General features: G+C 40.0%; 1 protein-coding gene across 1 annotated transcript in view; it reads right to left on the bottom strand.

Moving 5' to 3' along the window:
• Window positions 1-4,713: 4,713 nt before the first annotated feature.
• man1a1 (mannosidase, alpha, class 1A, member 1) overlaps window positions 4,714-23,290 on the bottom strand; it is a 158,258-nt gene continuing 139,681 nt past the window's right edge. The window contains exons 8-12 of the mRNA XM_026142320.1: window positions 18,062-18,177; window positions 14,803-15,022; window positions 13,671-13,843; window positions 13,289-13,404; window positions 4,714-7,718 (exon numbers count right to left, since the gene is read on the bottom strand). Of these exons, the coding sequence (XP_025998105.1) occupies window positions 7,592-7,718; window positions 13,289-13,404; window positions 13,671-13,843; window positions 14,803-15,022; window positions 18,062-18,177 (752 nt within the window). The 3' untranslated portion in view covers window positions 4,714-7,591. The remainder of the gene's footprint in view (window positions 7,719-13,288; window positions 13,405-13,670; window positions 13,844-14,802; window positions 15,023-18,061; window positions 18,178-23,290) is intronic.

Raw genomic sequence — 23,290 nt, 5'->3', positions numbered from 1 at the left:
AATGCACAAAACCTTGAAGCAGACAGGCTAGAACAGCAGAAGACCACACCGGGTGGCACTCCTGTCAGCCAAGAACAGGAAAGAGAAGCTACAATTTACACCGTTCACAGGCTCACGAAAATTGGACAGAAGCCTAAAAAAATGTTGCCTGTTCTAGTGAGATCCAGTTTCTGCTGCAACTGATTGTAAGGCCATAATTTGATGTAAAAAGTTTGACAGAGGGGATCCATCTACTTAAGTATCCCAATGAACACATTAATACCATGCTCTTATTCTGAAAAGACACGTTTAGAGCTCTAAATCTGAAAGTAGTTTTGTGTTCGCAGCCCAGACAAATTTTTAGCACAGGTTTTAAATTCATATCACAAATCCAATAAATTCCACAACAGGTCTGTAGATTAAAATAACACAGTACAAATCCAAAGAAACCACATATTAAAAGATTTTTTATTCACAATAGAAGTGTAACAAATATAGTTTATTAAAAAGTCTGCTGCTCATTAATATCATCTTAATCCATAAGCTCAGGAGATTTTTATATAAATGTCAAGCAGCCAGTTTGCCGGAATGGAATATTTACATTTTTACTCAATAATTATAATATTAACACAATAAAACAGATTTCCCCACAAAATTAAAATATTGCATATAAATGCAAAGTAAACTATGTGCAATGGAAAGATTATCAGCAATATTTTGTACAGATACATTTCTGAGGTTCACACGTTTAAACCCTTTAAAGGAGATTTACGACCATTTGCAGGAATTCAGATTGAGTTCCAGTCATTTCTAGTGGTCGTGTACCACCATGAAAAACAAATGTCAGTGTGGTCTGTATGAGACGTTTAAGGTGGTGTATATTCAAAGAGGACTGACTGACTTTGGTTTGAACTCCTGAAACTGGTGTAATTCTCCTTTAATATTCACTAATAGAAAGGCATTGGAAAGCAACAGACCGTCAACACAATAATCATAAAATCACCAAAGACATTTCAGCTTAATCATGAAAACAACAGATAAAAAAAAAAGTCTGCATGTGAGAATGAACAAAAGCCTGATGTCACACAACGTGAAGCTAAAGCAAACATCAGAAACCAAATACATTCTCCAGATCTCCTTTTGCAGGTAGTGAAACGACCAGTTCAGTGTCAAATAAGAGAGAGAGAAAAAATGTTAAAATGATAAGAATCCAGGTGGACACGAGCAGAAGAGAAACTAAATTTTTTGGAAGAAAAAGCTGGGACTGAGCCCTTTAAGTCTAATTGGGTCAAATGTTTCTAAGAATACAAACCTTCAAAACAAAAGTCTGCACACAGGGCTTAAAAATCGACAACAACAACATTTATAATCATATGTATACTGCGTTCAACTAATGCCTGGAAAGCAAATTTCCCTGTTGGGAGATTACTCCTCAAAATGCTGCAAATGACTGCTGAAAATATCACGAAATCTCACCCATTCAAATCTCTATTAACGATCATATTTACCTGAGGCTTAAAAAAAAGAAAAGAAAGTATAACCCACACACCATTAAATGTTTTGATCTGTAACCGGACAGAAATCATCGGAAATTTTAAATAACTTAAATCACATCAGAGAGATATCAGTACCTTAATGGTGAAACGTAGCCTTAACTCTTTTCTCTCTTTTATCTAACTGCACACTGGACATTTTTGTGGGTTCAGGACTGTCACAGGGTATTCTTGACCTCAAGAAGATATTTACATGTTAGACTGTAACTTGACCATCTTAGGGAATGACGTGATAGAGAAAATACTCGGGCTGTTAGCTGCAGGTCTTAAATGCCAAGTACATAAAGTATCTAAAACCATCAGGATCAATGTGAACGGCCAATGCCAGGTTCAGACTACACGACATCAGCGAGAAGTTGAACTCGGGAACAAGAACTGGCGTTATGGACGAAAGAATGCCTCACCATGTCCTGACTGCAGAAAGTGTAAAAGAAATAAATAAAAAATAACGCCAAGACCTTAAAAGTGAGGCTAATCCTGCCTTCTTTCTAATGGCCATCAGGGGGCGACCTCTCTGGTTTCAAAAAGAAGTATTTTGTGTCCACAGACCTCTTCTCACCATGTTTTTAGATACCACTGCTACACGTCGTTAACTTTTATCTTCTTTCTCCCAAAGTCTGCATCATTAAAGAGCCTGGTTCTACCGGAGGTTTCTTCCTGTTAAAATGCAGTTTTTCCTTTCCACTGTCACCTAGTGCTTGCTCATAAGAGACTCTTTGATTGTTGGAGTTTTCGCTCTAATATTTTAGAGTCTTTTGATAGATAGAAATGATTCACATTAGTGCCCCGGATTCAATTTAATTCAGTTTTTTTGTACAGAGACAACTAATACAGAAAAAACCCAGCACTTGGAAACAGTGGGAAGGAAAAACTCCCTTTTAACAGGAAGAAAACCCGGCTGAACCGGGCTCAGGGAAGGGCAGCCATCTGCCATCTGCCGTAACGGACTTGGGGTGAAACAAAACATCCTTGTGATTTCTTTGGTCACATTGTTGTAGTCACATCGCTTGCACGGAAGATACTGACCTGTCTGCAAACACTTGCTAGCAAAAAAAAAAAAGTCACTCAACCCAAAAACGGAGAACATTTTTTTTCAAAATAAAAGTCGAGCTTGACAGTTGGAGCTTTTACTACTTTGAAGGGAAATTACGGTCTATGTTTCTGGTTTGTGCTGCCCTTTCTCACCGTTTCACTAGAGCGCAGAAAGTAGTCTAAGAGTGTTTGCAGACACACCAGTGTCTTCCATAAAAACTACAGGCAACCATGGCGATCAGTTTCACCTCATCACTGTCTACAATCTCCACCAACCACTCAGGGAATACAAAGCTTCTAGGTTTCTAGGTGGTAGCTGACGAATTTCTAGGCCTCCGTGCCTGTGGGCGTAGCCAATAAGTAAAACATAATATTTTGAATTTAAAATCTAATCTGACACATTATAACATATCGTGTAGTCGGAGCCTGTCACAGCAGTCGGCAGAGATCAAAGTAATCGATTACAAATTAAACCCAGCCAGCTGATAACTGTCACTGTTCAGTATCTTAACATTTACTACCAGTAAAGTACAAATTTCCTGTAGTTTTCATCTTTTTCATACAGCAACATAAAAAGGAATAAAAATAAAAACAAGAAATCAGAAGAAAATAATCACACGTTCCCTCATTAGAGGCTTTCTGTTTCAATTAATTGACGTCTCTATTGCCAAACTTGTCGGATGAAGATTCGCGAGCCCGTCCCACTGAACCCAAAACATGGATGAAGCAGAATTTTGTTACTTTGATCAGCAGCCATCAGACAGCGATGTTTACATAGTTTAACCGTGCTGTTTTCAGCTCTCACTGGTTTCTGTGGTTTCATATAAAGCTGCACAGTGTGCTAACACTCTACTGTACAACGAACACTTTATGTCTTTAACTCTTTTTATGTTTTTTTGTCACATCCAGAGAAAAACAACAAAAATGTCCCTACAGTGTAGAAATAAACCTCATGTGATAGATTTGGTCATTTCCCACATAAACAGCTACATTAAGCAGCTCTCCATCTGTTTTGCTCTCAAACCTTTTCCTGTCTGCACGCCTGGCTTCCACTTTCTGTGGAAGATACCAGAAAGCCCCCAAAAAACAAAACCCCAAAACAAAGCGACCCCCCAAATAACCCAAAAAACAAACATAACAAAGCACACTGAAGCGAACAAAGACAAAAATACAAACAAAATATTCTTCGCTTCACATTGGATGGTACATTCATGCGGCTCCCTATAGGTTTTCCCATCAACTCCCAGGTGGTTCCTTCGCCCCTTTTTTCTGTTGTTCTGTAAAGGTGCCAGCTCTTTAAAACCCAACAGACCAGCACACAGCTGTGAAGCTTTCTCTCTGCCAGTCTTTGTCTCTAATCCAATTAAAAACCCACAGCGCCACCTAGGGGTCGGCTCCCAATGTTTCCTATGTTCTCTAGCACAGAATAAATTAACACAATCAGCAGAATTACAACAATACACCATCACGTGGGTAATAAATGCCACTCTAACTAAACCAAACAGTAAGCTCTGCCGTCTGTACAGTGACAGAAAGAACATGAAGAGATTGGTCACAGCTCAGAGAATAAGAAACGATATGTCAGTGTTGGTAAAAACCGGGGCTTGAGCATTTTGGGCTTTACTTTTCCAAACAAAATAAAAAAAATCTGGGAGTTTAGCATCGTGCAAACACAGGACTGTGGTATGGTTTGTCAAAGCTTCATCTTTTGTGAATAGTGGCGATTTTGAGGTGGCAGGAAGTAAAAAATTCTGAATGCTTGGGCACTGAATCGGGAAAAATGGGCTCTTCTAAAGGGAGAGAAGTAGTGCTGTAGTGCTATTCATCCATCTATATTATTTTGTTGTTAGCCGACTGTTTTTGTAGATATTGGCTGTAGAGATTTCTGCCCTTTCTTGAATATTGAGTTTTTTATGTCTTGATGCATGCTCAATCATCCAAGTAAGTAAATCTCCAAAAGTTGATTCTGTTCATCTGGACGTAGCGTTTTCAGTGGGGGAAACGTTTCGTCACTCACCCAAGTGACTTCCTCAGTCTCAGCTAACTGTGGTTTCCCCAATCTTATGTACTGTTTATAACACCGGAGAAACCTGCAGTCAGCTGAGACTGAAGAAGCCACTTGGATGAGTGACGAAACGTTTCCCCCACTGAAAACGCTACGTCCAGATGAACAGAATCAACTTTTGGGGATAAACCTTTTATGAATCCACAAAACTCTACAAACATTCTTGTGAGCGGTTTCATGTATTTCTTTTTCATCAAACTGTGCCCATTAAACGTGCTGAAAGAAGTGCACATAAACCCATGATGTTTTCCTCTTGACTGTATGTTCTCCAAAACTGGAGGACTCACACCAAAAAAATCTAGATGGATAAAACAACACTGCAGGTAAGCTGGAAGATGCAGAACTGATGACGAAACAAGAAAAAAACCCAGAAAGCACTGATTCTGAAATCCTTACAGACTGATTTACCTGCTCTGAGACACCTGGGGCAAATGTTCTTTAACCTGCTGAGAAAAATAACCTGCACAAGCGTCGCTCAGCCAGAACAAATAAATCAGCTCAGCAGTCATCCTGTTGTTGACTGAACTTTCTAATGACTCACCATCTGTCAGTTTAAAGCTCATTTGGAGGATAAGCAGAACTGAATGTGCAGTTCTATGAGCTAGGCTCTCGCTCCATCAAATATTCAATATAAAGGCTCAAAGTACAACAGTGCTTGTTTTCCCTTTCCTTGTTTGTTGAGCTGTAAATACTTTTATGGACATAGAAGTAGCTGTTGACTTATCAGACTACGGTTATTTAGACTGTAATATTTAGACTTACCACTAGATGTCAGTATAGCCAAACAAATATGTGTTGACTGAGCCCTGCACAGGTCTCAAATGATTAGACTGCGATTCCCAACAGAGACGCAGACTCTGGAGATGGAAAAAGTAAAGCGCATAGGACTTATTTTCGATTTTAATTCTGAACTCAGGACTTTGGTGTTCTGATCTCCCTCTTAGCACAACAAAGCCCAAGTTCCTACCAACTCTTGAGCCATTTATCAAGCCCAACTTACTCCAAACGTCAAATTAAAAAGCAGTTATCATCCTTTAATCCATGTCTAGATTTATTATAATCCTCATCAGAGCAATGGGAGCTCTTAGTTAAAGCTGCAATACTGCTTTGAAACTGCTTTTTGTGTTTGCGAGAGCTGCTTTCTCCCTCCTTCTCTACAGCGAAGGCACTAGATCGAAGACTAAACTGGATTAAATCTGGTTCCTGTGTGGCATCGGGAGAAGTCTTCACTGTGAAATTAAACTAAAATGACCAGGCGAGCGCGACTGTGAAGATACAAAAGCAGCAAACACGGTCACAAACTCTACATGTGAGTGGAGGATGAAAAAAAAACGAAACAAAAAAACCCGTTAACGACAGCACGGTGAAGCTGCGTTGCAGTAGTATGGCTTCTTGTGTGTGTGAAGGTGGATAGTTATAGAAGAGTCGAGCGACGGCGTCTCCTCACAGAGGAGGGAAGATCCTACAGGCTGCCCTACGCGGACCTGGAGGACGGAAACAGGAAGAAGCAACACCGCGGTGAAGAAGAGGACGAGGGCTCGACTGATGCACAAGGATTACAGAGGACTGTAATAAATCAGTTTCCTCTTGTAGAGAGCCTGGAAGCTAAATTTTTAATGCATACACATGGTCAATTGTGAGGATATTAGCATTTTCAGAAGATTTCTGTTGAATGTCAGGACCTAATCAGTACCTAATTCTTTCTACAGCTTTCATCCGCACTCCAACTAATCTCCATGCTCCATTACAGCTGTGCAGACATCATCTTTGGAGTAAGACTGTGAAAAGTGGTTGAACGCTCCATCAGACTGAGGCAAATGTTCCTTTTTTTTCTTTTGGTTCATGCTCTTTTCAGTGTTTAAAAGGAAGAAAGAAAAAATGTGTATTTTATTTTTCAGTAAATGGAGAAAAACTGTCGAACGAATTCTGATTCAGTTTTTAAAAAAACCTGTGCTGGTCGAACCCCCAGAGCACATATGAAAAGGAGAAAGAAATCTAAAAGCGGGTCAAAGATGCAGATGAAAAGCAGAAGAAGAATAAGGAGGAGGAGGAGGATGGCTTTGTGTAAACCTCGTGGGGAGAAAGTGGAGTTACTGGCAGGTAATGAGCTGGTGCGGCTGGTCGTCATTTGTCACATCCAACTCAAGAGAAAGGAAGGAGGAAGAAGAGTCGGTTAGGTTTATAAAAAGAGGCTCGGGTTGTGCTGTGGCTTTCCTTTTTTTCTATTCTTTTTTTAAGAAAACCAGCAGTTCTCTGACGACACTATGAAACACTCAAGTCGGTGCAGGAAAGACCGGTTCCTAGTTCCTATTCAGATGTTGTTGTGGTAGAGCAGCAGGTAAAAGACGACACATGTGAAGGGAATTGAGCGTCCGTTCACGCGGCCAGCCAGCCTTGTGATCCTCAGTGGGGAGCTTTTCCTTGGTGTGGTGCCCAAACACTCGGGCTCCATGGTAGTTCATATCAGTGGTGAATGACTGTCAGCGTCCTCCTCCTCATCAAAAATGGCTACTAGCAACAATTAAACTGATGAATAAAGTGATAGCTGGTCACACTGTCCCTCCAAATGAACAGAAAAGCGAAGGAAGTCAAACCGAGGAGTGAAATAAACAGCCTTTTTTTTTTCTTTAGATCTTGATTCAAATTATTATGTCTACATTTTGATGAGCTATCATGTTATTCAGCAGTACATATGTTGCTTTGGGTCAGCCTTTGGACTCAACCAGAGAAGAAGAAAAAAAAATCAAGTGAAGGAAAACAAAACAAAAACCCCTGGAGTCTCCAGCGAGAACCCGGCTCCAGCACAAGTGGGTTCAGTTTTGAGCCCATCAACAATATCAGGTGAAGTCTGATCTGTAACCACTCAGGGCTCCAAGCGGCTCAACAGTTTCAGACAGCTGGAGGCTCAGTATACAGGATCGAGGTTCTCACACGTTTCTGGGCGTCGGTGCAGGCAGGTCCGTTACTCCACTTCGTTGGGTCTGTCCGTTTTATCCTTCCTTATGACGGGCAGGGGGTGAGCCTCGGTATTGAAGACCCAGTGTTCGAATGGTAGGTGGTCATCCTCAGAGAAGAGGAGGTAGAGATATCTGTGGGAGAGAAGAAGGGGTCAGATCAAGTTGCTAAACTACGAAATGTTGCAGCAAACTTAGCATAAATGATCCAAAATAAAGTAATGTTTGTGACTGTGCTGTGGTCCCACCCGAATTCATTATTCATAAACTGTTTAAATGCGCTTCAATTCCCTCCTTGATTTCTTTATGAGAGTTATGGAAATCAAAATAAAATAAAATAAAATAAAATAAAAACAGTTTACTCCTGAGCATTTCAGCTTTTGCAATATTTATTCGATGGTTTCGCCAAAGCTGTGATGAGACCGATGTGGAACTGAAAGCGAAGAATGGGTGCGACTCTATTTCAGACTGGTTTATGAAACTTGAAGTCATGCAATTTTTGTGCTTCGCTGTCATCAAACCGCCCTGTTATGAAACGGCCCTGAAATATTATTATCCATCAAAGGAGTGATAAGCAAATTGAAAGAGTTTCAGGACAGCTGGCGGTCCTGTGGCGTCTTATCAGATTTCATCATGTTGAGTGAAAAACAAACGATTTGTTTTCAACTGGTCGCAAATGAAAATTTAAACAATGGAGCTGAAGAAAAGGGACAAGCTTAAAAAGAAAGCGCGAGCTAAGGATGAAATAATGACTCAGTAGAGAAGCTGGTTGTCCACGAAGCCTTCAAACTCCAGGACGAGTCCCCATCCTCCTCTGCTTGCCTGCCAGCCAAACAAGCAGACAGCAGCGAGTGATTGAAGGCAGACAGGAGTGTGAAGTACGACGGCGTCCTTGGCAGCATCGGGAAGATGAATGCTGGAAGATGCCAGAGTCCCCGAGTCACATTAGGAGGATTAGACTTGTGGGTTCGCAGCTAAATGGGATTGATATTTTCTGTGTCTGCCGAGGTCTGTTTCAGTTGCCTGACCGATGGGGTAATTATTATGTTAGTGTCCAGGCTCGTGGTCAGTTACGCAGTTATTCTGCCTTCCAGTTGTCTGTGGGGGGCCTTTAATGTGAGAAAATGCTAATAACACATTAGCATTCAGAGACACTTTTTTCTTTTCTGTTCCACTTGCCTAGACAAATAGCCAGCTCTCCCTTTTATGTCGATGAAGAGGAAAAATAAATCTCTACAAACTGATCTGAGAAGGAAGTCGGACACTTTGGCTGTGTTGGTTTCTGTGTCTGTGAGTGTTTTAATCAGGAGTAGAGGTGACGCTTGTTAAAATATACTGCCTATAAAATAAAAGCTGGATTGGATGGCACTTCGCCCCCATAAGGCTCTGTTAGGATAACCTTGACTTCCTGTCAACAGCTGTCTGGTATGTGGGGAGGGAAAAAAATGATAGAGGTGGAGGAGGAGGGGGAGATGGAGGAGTGGCTGATATCATTTCTAAGGGAGTAAAGGAAACGGAGAGGATGATAAATCTGCATGAGGCTCGGGAGAAAGAGGCGAATAGAAACTTTGGTCTTTAATCAGTCCATCCATGAAGTCCACTGCTTCATGCATGCACACAGGTTTTGATTTTATGTTATTATATTTGTCTCACATGATCAAATACTAAACATTAGGGAAGCTGTGGAAACCTGTAATGTATATTTTAAACTCTTTCTTGTCAATTAAGGATGTAATTTGAACAATAATCAGCAGATGAACACAGTAATGAAGACATTCATGCTGACGTTAATGGTAACTGTGAGAAACGCTGATATCAGATGTGGGAAATCAATGTATTGATTTGGTATCTTGTGCCTTTAATAAATGCATTCCATTCAACTTTAAAGCTTAATTGCTTAATAAAAAATGAATATTGTACTGTGAAAAAAACAAAACAAAACAAAAAACATAACTCTCAACAGCTTTAATGCTCTTTAGAGAACAACCAAAGGGTCCTTCTCTCCATACTTGTACTGTAATGTAACTGTAATACTTGTACTTGTAATGTATGTACTCCATACATTGAATCTTAAAGCCTTTGAAGAGTCCTCATTACATTTCCACAAAACTTAAAAACAGTTCTTAGCAGCATTTAAAACATGTGCCATAATACCACAGATTCAGAATCTGTTTGTGGCAGGCGGGGGTTCATTTGCACACTCTTATATGTCGTGTGGGCATAGAAACTGTTGGCTCTTCCTCTGAAATCTGTGACTTAACCTCAAACTGTGGTCACCATGAGCTGATACTAGCAGAAAAGCTCAGACGATGAGGCTTTGGCCTCTCTCCCTCTATCGCTCATTCATTATGTTTTGTTGTAACAGTTGCTGGGAAGCTTTTGGTGCACTTAACCTAAGCTGTATTCATCATATCATCTTATTTTTTGTTTTTGTGAGCTGTTGGCGTGTAAGAGACGGGCAGTAAAGACGTGCCCTCAGACAGAGCAGTAAAAGAAGACCCAGCGTGATTGATGATCAGTAGAAAGAACTCGCACAAAGGACCATTTTGGATGTTTAATGTTAAGCTGAACAAGAGTTTTATGCTACAGTCACACTAAAAAAAGTGTTTGGATACGTGTGCTGTGTGAATTGTTTGCTTTGTAGATGGGAATCAGGGCTGAGATGGTGATAAAAGTGGGAATAAGACAGAGTCAGTCTGCGATCAGTCTGTTTGTGATCATCATATGTGTGTAAAACACAGCTGGTTGCCATAACTACTTGCAATCGGTCGCCAACAGCAAAAACATTCAATGCAAACCACCGAATTTTCCTCGTCACGAGGACATTGTTGTCCTGTTTATATTCTAGTGTGACCCTTGGCATAATTTTACACTCCTGTCAGATTGTCACTCGGCATCAGCAGAGACCTGAAGCCACAGTATTGATATCTGATCACCAGTCGTATCAGCTCTAAAGCTCAACTGCACTAAGCTATTTTACAGCCTGTGCGCGCTTTCTCAATGCTGCTGAGTCTCTGACAGCTGATTTTAAATTCGCCTTGAACATTTTTCTTTATTTGCTTCAGGCAACTTAAAAATATTCATGTAAAAATGGATAACTGGTCAGAAAACCGTGCCCTACAACCATGTTCGATTAACAGGAGCAATGAATGCAGAATTTTCAGCCTTGATTCCCCGGCTCTTTTAAGCTTTAATTTTAGCATAGTTCTACGCTGTGAATGGTTGATTGTGTTACATCCATAAAAAATACATTAACTAGAAGCTGCAACTTTGAGCAAAATACTATAAAAGTACCTGAAAAGAACATGTAATGAATAACTCTTGTGTAGCTGCTACTACTACTTACCTGACTCTGGCACTACTGACCCAATGTTTCATAATGACACTAACACTGAATGCTCTCCTTGTTCCTCCTTTGCGTAGTCAGACACACAAAGTAAACACAAACACACACAGCAGAGTGCATGACCACACGCTTCCACCCACGTTAAGCTGTAGCCGAGACTTTTCCTCGTGCTTTAAACAGACTTGTCTTCTTGAGCACAGCTGGAGAGGCGAGAGAAAGCCCTATTAGCCACCAGACATCATACTGCGTGGCTGACAACACGTTTAAAGAGCCATTTTTTGGCTGCACACTCAAACGCTCACACCCTCACGCACACATTAACACATTCAAACTGAGACGTGCACATAAGGGCAGTTAAGTAAAAATATCAGCCATGTATTAAGAAAAAAGTGAGACGGCGTGCTGCCTGTGGTGTGTAAGGACATGCGGTGTTTTTCACAGTTTCTGGCTTTCTCTACTAGATTTCTGCTATTTCAGATCTAATGTATCAAGGCACCGTTTTCAGTCGTGAAGAGGAAGTTTATTTATAATGCTGCAAAATATTCTTTTATTCAGAACAAGTTCTGCACATTTGTATCCAATTCTTTTCATGTTATTATACGTCCCAGAGGAGAAATCATCCTAGTTTAGCTTTGGACTGTTTCGGGAATGCAAAACAGATGTTGAAATGAAAAAAGATGAATATACTCTGGTTTACCAGTAACTCTAAAAGCCTCTTTGTCATCTACAGGATAGAAAGTCCCAGCTGCGTTTGAGTGTTTTTTACTCCAGAAGAGCAAAAAGAGGAGGGCACAAATATGACATTCACACCCGAAATGTCAACTCTAACCAAGACAAGACACGGAATTGAGCCACATAACAGTAAACCATCCACATTAAGCCTTTGGTGTTGACCGCATCCCACTTCTGACAAAGAAAACTAACCAAAAGGAAGCTTTTTTGAGTCCTGGAATTACAAGCTACTAAATATTTAGGACTAAATGAGAGATGACAGATGTCTTACAGCTTTTCTCTAGACACAATATTTCTTGTTTGTTTTGGCTTTTTTTAAAATGTAAATTCATCCCACGTAACCAGCTCTGCTGTTTAACTCCAAATTCATCAATTTAGCTCCGCTTTGACAAATATTTCAGGCAGAATGAAAACTATGCATGTGCATGAGGGAGTGGACTTCAATTGGACTTTAAAAAGAATAACATAAATGAGACCTTGAAGTTGTTTATATCTCCAGCTGTCTGTCCACAACAGCGTATAAATGAGGCTTAAGCTTGTAGATGCTACTGGTGTTACAGCAGTACAGCAAGATCTTTGCCACTGGTAAGTCACTTTGGTTCTCCTTCATGTCATCTTTTATGCCAAAAAATGCACTTTTTTTTGATTAAACATAACCAGTCTATAAGAAATCATCTGGTTTAATTGTTATAGGAATGACAGTGCATTTTACTGAGTTGCACAGTCTGGGGCAATAGAAGAAGAAAGCTCTTTTTTATAGCCTACTGCTGAGAGAATTAAGGTTTGTACTTTGTTGCATTTTATTTTTAACCCTGTACTGCAGTCTTCCTTTGTACATATTTCTTAGTACTTCTTTGTAGTTATTTATTAATAAATAAGTAAAATCCTTACAGCTGATATTCCTCTACTTCATATTCATTAAATACAGAAAGCTAAATCTTTGGTTTATACTATAACTAGGTTAACTGTGATTCACGGCTTTTCTCTCTGCCTCTGACCTCTGAATTTCACTGTGAATTGGATTCTGGCCTATTCTGAAAACAGCACATTTATAATCTGTAAAAACATAAACAGTGAAAACAACATTAGGACAATTTGATACTAAATGTGTTTTAAGGACCTGTAGATACTCTGGTTACAATGTTGGGCTGTCCAGGTATAACAGCAACAGCTATGTAATCCCACTGTTCACAGTTTGAGTCCAACTTTTTTTTTAACACTTCAAGTTGTCCCTCTTTCCCTCTGTCCCACATTCTTCCTCCTAAGAAATCCATATTAAACTATCTGCTAAAAGCAAAAAGACCTAAAGATTCTGCTTTAAACACTTTCCCCTCTATTTCTGCCTCATTTGTGAACCTAATATTTTTTCCGTCTTGCAGTAGCTTGCAATTTTGGGCCTAAAATGTACTTTACTTATTTTGTACAGCTACAAAAGTCCCTCAATTTCAGGAAGTGTGTGACACTCTTCCCTGGAGCTTAGTGTGAATGAATGACAACCTGTGTGTGTCTGTGTGGGGCTTGACATCTCTGTCAGTTCGGGGCTGCAGGGTCCTAGTCACACCATAAAATGCAATGACAGCACAATCATAAGAGGACAGAAGTGAAGGGTGTTCAGTTTGTGTCTTACTTGAGCGTCTCGGCCAAGTAGAAGCTCTGCTGCACGTCGTCGTAGTTTGGAGATGAAGCGTAGACATCTCTGATGCCGCTGTAGCCTCCGTCGACTCTACAGTGCTGCTCCAAGGCCTGAATGAGAGACGGTGATGGAGACGGACAGCACGGAGGGAGAGGGAGACAAAGAAGGCCATCGGTGACTGGTGACATAAATCACTGAACCTTAGGGAGGATTATTCACTAAATCATGAGTGACCTTGTGTGAGGTTTTTTTGTTTTTGTTTTTACAGGCAATTTATGGATTTTTAAATAGAAAAACTTTACTTTTCCTTTCAGAATTTTGTCTCCAGTTTTTCTCAAATTAACACAATCTTCGTTTTCATAGATAGATATTTTACCTGTACAGCCTCCCAGCCCCACTCTCTGTATTTGGGGTCATGGGTAAACCTCCACATGTACATGTAGGTCTCAATGACCTCAGGACGGAGGATGAAATACTTCTCGTTCTGGCGGGTGGCGATGGCCTCAACGCCGCCATCGAAACGGAAAGCCTCTGGTCCGAGTTTCAAAGCTGCAAAAGACAAGAACAAGACAAGAAAATGTTCAGAGATGAAGAACAGAACCGTGTTTTTCAGCATATTTATATATTTTGCATGTTTGCACATGTATGGAAAACCACATGATGTAAGGCTTACAGAATAGTGAACATGCCTGGTTTTCTTCCCTTTCACTTTGTTTTTATTATTTATCCATATATTTACATAAAGTAAACTAATATGTAAGTAAGTAAATAAGTAATATATGTAGATGCTGTGCAGAGCAACACCACTAACTTAGAGGTCAGTGGTCACTGAAAAGAATAATGCTATTCAACTGCTAGCGGTGAGGTTTCTCCAGAACTGCATTCAAATCACGATGACTCAGAACACGACCTAAGGATGCATTTAAATGAGGGAGATAAATACAATTATCTGAATTAAGAGGAAAAAGGGAAAAAACTGCATCCTCTTAAAATATGGCATTGATTAAAAATGAGAATTTTAAATGAGTCTAAAAGCACTTTCCCCTCAGTAAGCACTAATTTGAGTGTCTTGATTAAAAAAAATGAACAGTGCATGGACAGCATTCAAAAACCTGACATGAAAGATAATTTGGAGAGTAGTAATCGTTTGGATTGAGCCATATTCAGAAATCTACACATGTTATGGGGCGATCGTGGCTCAAGAGTTGGGTCCTTGGGCAAGACACTTCACCTGTTGCCTACTGGTGGGGGTCAGAGGGCCCGGTGGCAGCCTCGCCTCTGTCAGTGGCTGTGGCTACAATGTAGCTTGCCATCACCACCAGTGTGTGAATGTGTGGATGGCTGGATGTGTAAAGTGCTTTGGGGTCCTTAGGGACTAGTAAAGCGCTATACAAATACAGGCCATTTACCATTTATGTCAACAGATTCACTTCTACAATGAAATGCATCTACGCTTAACAAACCAAATCAGAAGTGGGGCAAAAAGATGAAGTGGAGTGTCTGTTTACTTGTCCTGGCATAAGACTCGTGACAGGTGCGAGCGATCTCCGCTGCCTGCTCCATCTGGTGGCCCGTCTTGTCACCGGGCGCCCCATCAGCACCCAGAGCGATCATGCCGCCTGCAAAACAGGTCAGGTGGCCCATCTTATGCTCCAGAAGCCCCCCCTTCCACTCCGCTATGTAGGTCAGCCCATTGGTTGACTTCCTCATCAGGTTGGTTTCTATTGCCTGAAAGAAACGCAGATTACAAACGTGTTAGCAAATCGGCGTCTTCATAGCTTCACCTGCTTTAATTTGAATCACTGAACAACAAAAATCCACTTTGAGCTTTTAGATCAGAGGTGGGCAATTAATTTTCCCAAGAGGCCACATGAGAAACTGGGACTGTTGTGGAGGCCCGCATAAATTAGCTAACTTCAGGTATGCCCAATAACTATCTGATTTCTTTATACCGATTTATCTCTATAGACCAATAAGCTTCTAAAGGGATAAAATTCACACTGAGCATAAGAGAGTTCATCTTATTCGTGTCGCCTTCAACAACAGTCCCAGTCTCTCATGTGGCCCCTTGGGAAAATCAATTGTATTAGACTGAAACTGTTATAACAAGGCTATAATTGATACCGCCAGAGATCTGGGATGACCCCTGAGCACATGAGAAAACATATGCTTGAAGCTGTGCACAAACATTTCTTTCTAGTCATAATATGTCATAATAATTTCCTCCTTATACTCAGTCTCAGCAGATATCTGCAGATAAGAAAACATGTCAATCCCATTGGGAAATATAGAAATGCTTGTGGCTGTGATTTACCTTCATCACCAAAGACTAGATTGCTAGATATGATTGAAAAACTACAACTAAATCATCTTAAGAGTTACTGATTTGTGTTGGTTCCAGTTGTTATCTCTAATGGATAAGTAGTGCTCCAAAATGAAAAACCTTGTATTTTTCTATTTACAGACCCTTTAAGGAGCACAAATTGTGCAAAAAGTAAAAGTTATTCCTTTTTCTGTTTTGTTGTGACTTTGATAGACCTCCTGCTGCTTCTTCCTCCCGAGCCTCTCCTTGACAAATAAAACAAGAATGCCCATAATCCTCAAAGATCAAGAGGGATTATGGGTAAACTATCCCAGCGTGTTTAAGTCTGAATTTTAGTCGCTGTGTAATATATTCGCTCCCAGTGTGCCACAGAAAGACAGACGGACAATCAGCTTTCTCCAGCTGAGACCCGTCGCTTGTCACCTCAACTTAAGTTGACAATTTGTTCTAACAGAGAAAAGCTGTCTCCGTGTGTCTGTCTGTGCGTGTGTCATCTATCCTTTGGGTTTACGAGTGCTGTTGTTACTGTAGTTGTGTCTTTTGTTATTCAGCAGTAGTCCTGTCAGCTGTGTCATCCTTCCATCTGCTCAAACTCTGTATCAAGCTCCTGAAGATTATATTACTTGAGATAAAAATCACAAAACTCTCCACTTTAGACTAAAATTAAATCTGTGAAATAGCATATTTTAGCATAAAACTACAGAGGCAACAAGTAACACTTGCAAAGCTTCAAAGCTAGACAGAAATAAATACAACAAAAAGGCCACTTTTCAATATCAAAAGATGGCCTTATGCTTGTTTTCCGCTATTACCCAACAACCATTTATTATGACTCAGAGGGTGCACGGAGGATGCAAAACCCCAGAGTAAATCCACACAGTTCACCATCTGTAAACAGACCCTTATGCTGTCAGTTCAGCAAGAACAGCCTCAAATTAGAGGTCACTGGCTGTATGTGTAATACACTCACAGCCTTCCAGAGGTTACCTCGGGATTCCCCATATATTAGCAATAAAATACAAAGCAGATACACAATACTGTCTGCATTACTCACTAAGTGCTAACACATGATAAAGACTGGAAAATAGAATCACGACTAATACTTTGTAAAATTAATTTAGTACTACACAGACTTATTTATACTTTTGGACACTACTAGAGCAGCTTTGCGTGATTCACTATTCAAAATAATCCTTATTTATCTTATACTAGGTCCTGGTGCAGGCCCTCAGTTCATTCCATGCTTTAAACAAGCAGTTTAGCTCCTCCCCCTTTAAGCCAACTGTCTTCTGATTGGCTGCCCTCACAAACAGACGTTTGTAACTGAGCGTATTGAGCAGCATTACCTGTATACACCAATCTCATTATCCTAAGCTTTTGTATGAACATGCACTATTGTAACACAAAATCTTACAATTGTCTAGTTAATTGGAAAAAAAATTGTTCAAATATCTTCATCAGCAGTTAAAACCCCAAATATTCAGAAAAAGGCAGCAAATCCCTCTAAGTTAAAGGATGAACCTGGACAGTATTTTTGACATTTTGCCTGAAAAATGATTGAGTGATTATCAAAATCACTCGGTCCGGAAACCCACAGGCTTGTTTGCTGACTTGGCCTCTGGCCGCAATGGCAGTTTTTTTCCACAAATAAGCGATATCTGGGCCAAACCTTCCCATTACATCTGCTGCTCATTCTTTACAAATACAGAAGGTTGACGATGTGTCCCAGTTTATGTGAGACTGCACCTCGTTTTCATCCCTTCGTACCACATAATGAGACAATGTTCCACATTTTGATTGGCTCGAGTTTACAAAAGTTACCAAAGCAGGACAGACACTTTTAGAGCAACAGCTGAACAACAAGGACGAAACTTTGAAAGGTAATTCTCACAGGTTTTATTTAGAGGTTACAGATATTTATTTTGCTCTTGTTACTATTATTATAATAAAGAGACAAAAACACAGTAGATTTAACAGGTAACTCTTTTAACAGTTATTTGGATAGAAAAAAAAAGGAATATGATTGTAAGGAAACTTGGAAATTTAGTTGGATAAACTACTGTATATTTGTCATTTATGTGCCAAATATATGTATTTCAAAAAAAAAAAAAGATCACCTCTTAGCATTAGTGGTGTTACTCACACAAACACACAGTTTGTGTCACGTTTGGTTTGCTGCGATGTGGTCACCTAAATCGCAAATACACAAAAAACGCCAAACCAGAACGCTTCTGGTGCAAAAGTAAAACGTTCCTGCAGATATCTGTTTATAAAGAGATCCACTATCACTTGAATGATAGCTCATTTTACTACGTGCTGCAGTTCCAGTGAAGTCTGTGATTGAAACTCTGAATACTTCTTTTTTTCCCCCCTCAATCACAAACAGTCAAAGTCGCCTCAGCTCATTTTGAAAAGCGTGTCATTGTGTGTGTGAGTGTGTGTACCTGCAGGGCATCGTAGTACATCTTCTTGCCTTCCTCATCAGTCTTGTCAGACATCAGCCAGGCCTTGAGCAGGTACTCATAGAAACTGTCACCCAGGCCACCCACGGACACGTGATCTGCAACACACAGATAAAGAAAGGAGTGAAACTCACTTAGACACACAGAAACAAACAGGCCTCCCCATCTGTCTTCTGGGTTAGATCACACTGCCATCCAAAGATCATCCTCACATGACACGGTGTATGTGGAATACCGGTGATCCAAGATAAACAACAGCACTCTGTATGTGTGTGCGTGCTATTTTTTATTGGTGAGCCTTCACAGAGCTGAGCAAGCCGAGCAGCATTTTCGCATTCGTCCTGCTGATGGTCAGCAAAGCCTCATCCATATGCATGCATCATTAACAGAGTCTGAGGTTGTTTGTGGTGTGCAGAGATTAAATGTCAACTGTGATAATGTTAAAGTGAGGCAAAAAGGAGGACGGAGCTGAACACAGTTTGTTTCTGAGCTGATAACGGTACCCGGCCTTCCTCAAGTTCAATAACAAAAAACAGGAACAGCAGCACCAGCCAATCAGGAGAGATGACACACGCTTCAAACAGACCATCAGCAGTCTGCCAAACGGCATTACAGCTGTGCGATTGGAATAAATTTGTGCAAACATTTTTTTTAATATATTATAAACAGAGAGAGGATGGAAACTATGACTTAATCATCACAAGTCACTGCCACAGCTGTTTGGATAAAATACAAACACTTCAAATCACAATATGTAAAAGAGAGAGCCTTTCTGGAGAGCTGCGGTGTGGAGATATTTTTTCAGACAGTGTTAAGCAGCAGAGATCCCCGAGTTATAATTTATTCAACAAATGCCTTCCCCATCACTGTTGCATAATTTCTGTCTAGATGAAAAAATCTAAGACGAGCATAAAAGCGACGATTTTTCCTTCTTTTGTTTGAACTTCCAGTTTCAATTCTAATTGAGTATGTCATCATTTGCATAAAATACTTGGATGAAATCATAGTAGCTGGCTCTGGTTAAGAGTGTCAGCTAAATGCCAACCATTATAATCGTGGATGTGCTCTCAGTGGTTTTTCAGCCCATCACATAATAAAAGCAAGTAAACCACAGGTGCAGATTCAGATTTAGGATACTACAGATACTAACACCCCTTTAATAAAATAGAAGGTGGCAAAAAACAATACCTGACAGAACTCTAATAAAGGCTGAACGCATATCAGTGAAAAAAAGAAAGGAAAAAAAAACATTAATAAAAGTCGATTAAAGGATTTCTAATTTGTTTTGCTGTGGAAATCAAAAGACCTGTATCAGATTTTATGTGGAAAGGTGTTGCAAACATGGCACTATCATAATGTAAAATTGAATAATAGTTTATTTTAAATGTAAAATACTCACAAAGAATTAAAAGTGGAAAAAAGAAAAAACAGTTTTTAAAGTAATTTCAGTCTTCTTTCCCTTCTCTGTGTGCGACTGCTACCTATCAACTCACACTCCACAGTCTAACTGCAATAAATTACAAAGCGCATGATCCTTCTTGTATTGTGTATGCAAAACAATGTTTCAAGCAAAGTCACTTTCTAATCCTTTATTACGCTAATTTGCCTAATCTTTGCAGTTCTTGGCAGGCAGCTGAAATGAAAACGCAGCAGGCTAAAGGGCAATTTTGGTGCCGCTCCCGATGTTGTGTTTAACTCCTGGGGCTCCACAGTTGTGACTAAATTTGGTCAAAATGCAGCATGATGACTAAGAATTTTCTAGATATGCAACATATCAGAAGAAACTGTTTGGCAGTAACCTGACAATTTTTTTTGATTTGTTTGAAGCCATGGATATTTAAGATAAATGCTCAAAAAAGGGCACCTGATCAAAACTTTTCTCCAGTCTCATACTGGTTTAATCTGTCTCTGCTGACTGCTTGAGCTGCTGTGACAAAGCATGTGTTTTTGCACACAGTCCAATACTCCATGCATTCCAATAATCCCTTTTCTTTTGGCTAAACAAACCTGGTAAAAATAATCTGGAAGGTAGTACAGTAAATTCAACTGTTGCCTTAAAATGCTTTATGCTGTGAGGTTAAGATCCTGCAATATTAGCCAGACAGTCCCTATGATTACAGAGGTGACGTTTGGAAAAGATGACGTTTAGGAAGAGACCTCCAGCAGAACCAGAGTCAGAGAGGGGCAGATGTCTGTTAAAACTGAAAAAAGCAAACAAACAAGCCAAAAAAACTCTGCAAGGTATGAGAGAGATACAGTAGTGGCATGTAAACACATCGGGAGTGAAAAGAGGTTATTGAAGTGCATCATGGGAACCTCCCAGCAGTCTGAGCATCTAGCACCATAACTAAAGGATTGTTCAGGCTTACCTAACCCAGCCCTAACTACAAACTTTATAAAAACAAGAAAAGTTTTAAGCCTAATCTTATAAAACCAGAAGGAATGTCTCCAGAAACTAAAGAAGGAGCTGGTTGCCTGAAAGCTGAAGGCTCCCATTCTACTTTTAGAAACTCTAGGAACATGTCAGCCTGTAGCTTGACAGCAAAGTCCTCTGCTGGGATAGCATGATGCTATGAGGTCTTTAAGGCATGATGGGGCCTGATGATTCATGCTGATATATGTGAGGACTTAACAAATTCAGGATTTAACAGAGAGCAAGTGAGAAGATATGAATCTGGGAGAATCACAATCTCCCCTTGTAACCCCTGTTTGCCCTCCATGTGGGCATTTTTGTAATAAGGTGACTAAATGTTGTTTGGACATGTGTCTGTCTCTGTAGCTTCAAGAACCTGGCATCCACCTTCTAATTTAAATCACTATAATAAATTTATTAAGCCACTGGTTTCTGCTCTCTAGTGATCAACCCCACTTAAACCAGCTTTAAGAACAGGCTGAAAAACTGATTTTGATATGCAGGCCCACTCTTTCCGCTTGTCAGTGTCACTTTAATTATATGTACCCAGCTGGCAGTTTCCTCCAACGTATGACAAGTGCTGTTAGAAAGGAGAGGTTTTTAGTGCTGGGTTCCTCTCCCAAACTATAAGTTACATCACCTCCACATTATACACCTTTCTTTATGTTCTTGTCCTTTCTCCTCTCTCTTTGTGATCAAGACTTCCATTATTTCCTCTTCCTCCAGCTTCACGTCTCTATCATTATTATCATTACCTGTTCAGTCGCACGGTGTGACGAGTCCGATAATGGCTTTAAAATTACACCCTGTTACCTGCGCCTTGTCAGAAGCATGAGCGTGCGGACCTGTGCAGCACCGGAGATGTTAAAGACGTGCCTTGGAGTGAGTATGAAAATACCTGACAGTGACACGGGTAAATAGTGGGTTTCAATAATTTAAAGAAAGTCAAGGTTCAAATGGAAAGTGTGATGACACAGTGAGGAGAAAGAAAGAGAACAGGAAGAGGATATTCCACTTTAGGCCCATCTGCAGAAACACTTCCTCTGCTGCTAGTGTAAAGGATTTTCTCTTTAGAGTGGGCCTCTCCATTTCGGCATGACCTTAGAAGTGTCCAAGTCATTCAAAGGCCTTGGAGATTAGTCTCTTAATCTGAGCCCCAACTGACATCTTTCCTATCTGGATTTAGGAAAATGTGTCACAGAGTGGTGTCAGGGTTATCTAATAGACTAAGGGAGAGGCGTGGCAAATTAGTTTAAAGATACCCCGCTCTGGAACAAACTTCGGGACTGGGGGACAATGCGTCAACATGTATTAATCCTCTATATCAAGATTACTGCATAGGTAATTCTGCATGACTCATTCCAGCTTCCTGAGTGTCCCTGGCCTAACAAAAGCTCCACAACAGCTACAAGCAGTACAACTTAACACATTTTTATTAAGCTAATTTAAACTAATATTGGATCATTCTGTCAGCCTGTTTAACTACTGAAACAGCATATATCAACTTTGTTTAACGGACAAATATTAGCACTCTTTATCTTCAGTCACTGTTAACAGAGCTCCATAATATTTATACAGAACTTTCATTCGGTAAACTTTAATTAAATCTCATTTGCATAGGGATCATTTAAGATAAACACAACTGGGTAAGACATAAGTAGACAGATAAAACAAAAAACAAAGAAAGTGAAATAATCTGAATGAAAGTTATGAAAGTGACAATCGTTACGGCGAAAGTGCAGATCCTTAAGATAACATAAAGCCCAAGTTTCTCAATACTCCGAAGTTTACAATGGTTACAAAGTAAAAGCGCTACCAGCAGCAGTTATTTTCACTGTTTATTGTGATGCTTCTTTTCTCAGGGTTTGCTTTCGTTGCTTTCATGTGAGTAATTCGAGCCAAACCTTCGTGTTCGTGACTTTGGCGTCAACGGACCGTAAAATCCACGTTGCTGATGAACTCAAGGTTTCAATTGTGAGTTTCAAGCCTCACTGAAACCAACACCATGTCCATTTAGTAAATTATGGTCCCCATTGGAACCAAAAATGACAATAAAGCAGCGCATGCTTCAGGTTACGAGTCATATTAATAGTCTTCTGTATACCCAACCTAAGCACAAAACACTAATGAATGCAGTAAGTAATAAGCAAATCTATAAGCCAACGTTTAAGAGGAAAGTTTGTCAGTTCTGTCAAAAAGAGCCTCAATTAAACAGCAAAGTGCATGAAAGAAAGAGAGGGGGGCATGTTAAGTATACTCAGGCCCAGATAAGGAGGGGAGGGGACATTCGTGCTCTGGTACGGTTTAAAGAGAAGTTATCTAAAATTATGGTAAAGGATCATTAATGCACAATAAATGGTGGTAAGTTCACAGAAAATTTGAAAAATAATTGCCACCCTTTCAAAGTGTCAATCTGAGCTGAAGACAGAGTAATGCCTACAATAAGATGGTATCTCTTGGTTTTAGTCAGTCCAAATTGCAGGTGTAGATCTCTTTTCTTTAAAAGATCGACACAAAGTACACTGCAGTAATCTAGACGAGCTGTAATTTGCATGCATTAGTGTGTCATTGTCATTGTGGATAAAAACGATCTAACCTTGCTGACATTCTTCAAGTGATAAATGCAAATTTTATTAATATTTCTGATACCAGACTCAAAGTCTCGCTAATTATTAACCCAAAGATTTCAACCCACAATTTTCATTTTAATTACACACTGATCCATTTCACCTTTATTCTGTGGAGGAAGTTATGACTCAGTCTTGCATTTGTGCCCGAGATAAATCTTAAAATGTGCA

Source organism: Astatotilapia calliptera, chromosome 15 (assembly GCF_900246225.1).
Source record: "Astatotilapia calliptera chromosome 15, fAstCal1.2, whole genome shotgun sequence".
NCBI classification, from domain to species: Eukaryota; Metazoa; Chordata; class Actinopteri; order Cichliformes; family Cichlidae; genus Astatotilapia; species Astatotilapia calliptera.
The sequence above is the reverse complement of the archived record's forward strand: the minus strand, read 5'-3'. Positions and strand labels throughout refer to the sequence as shown.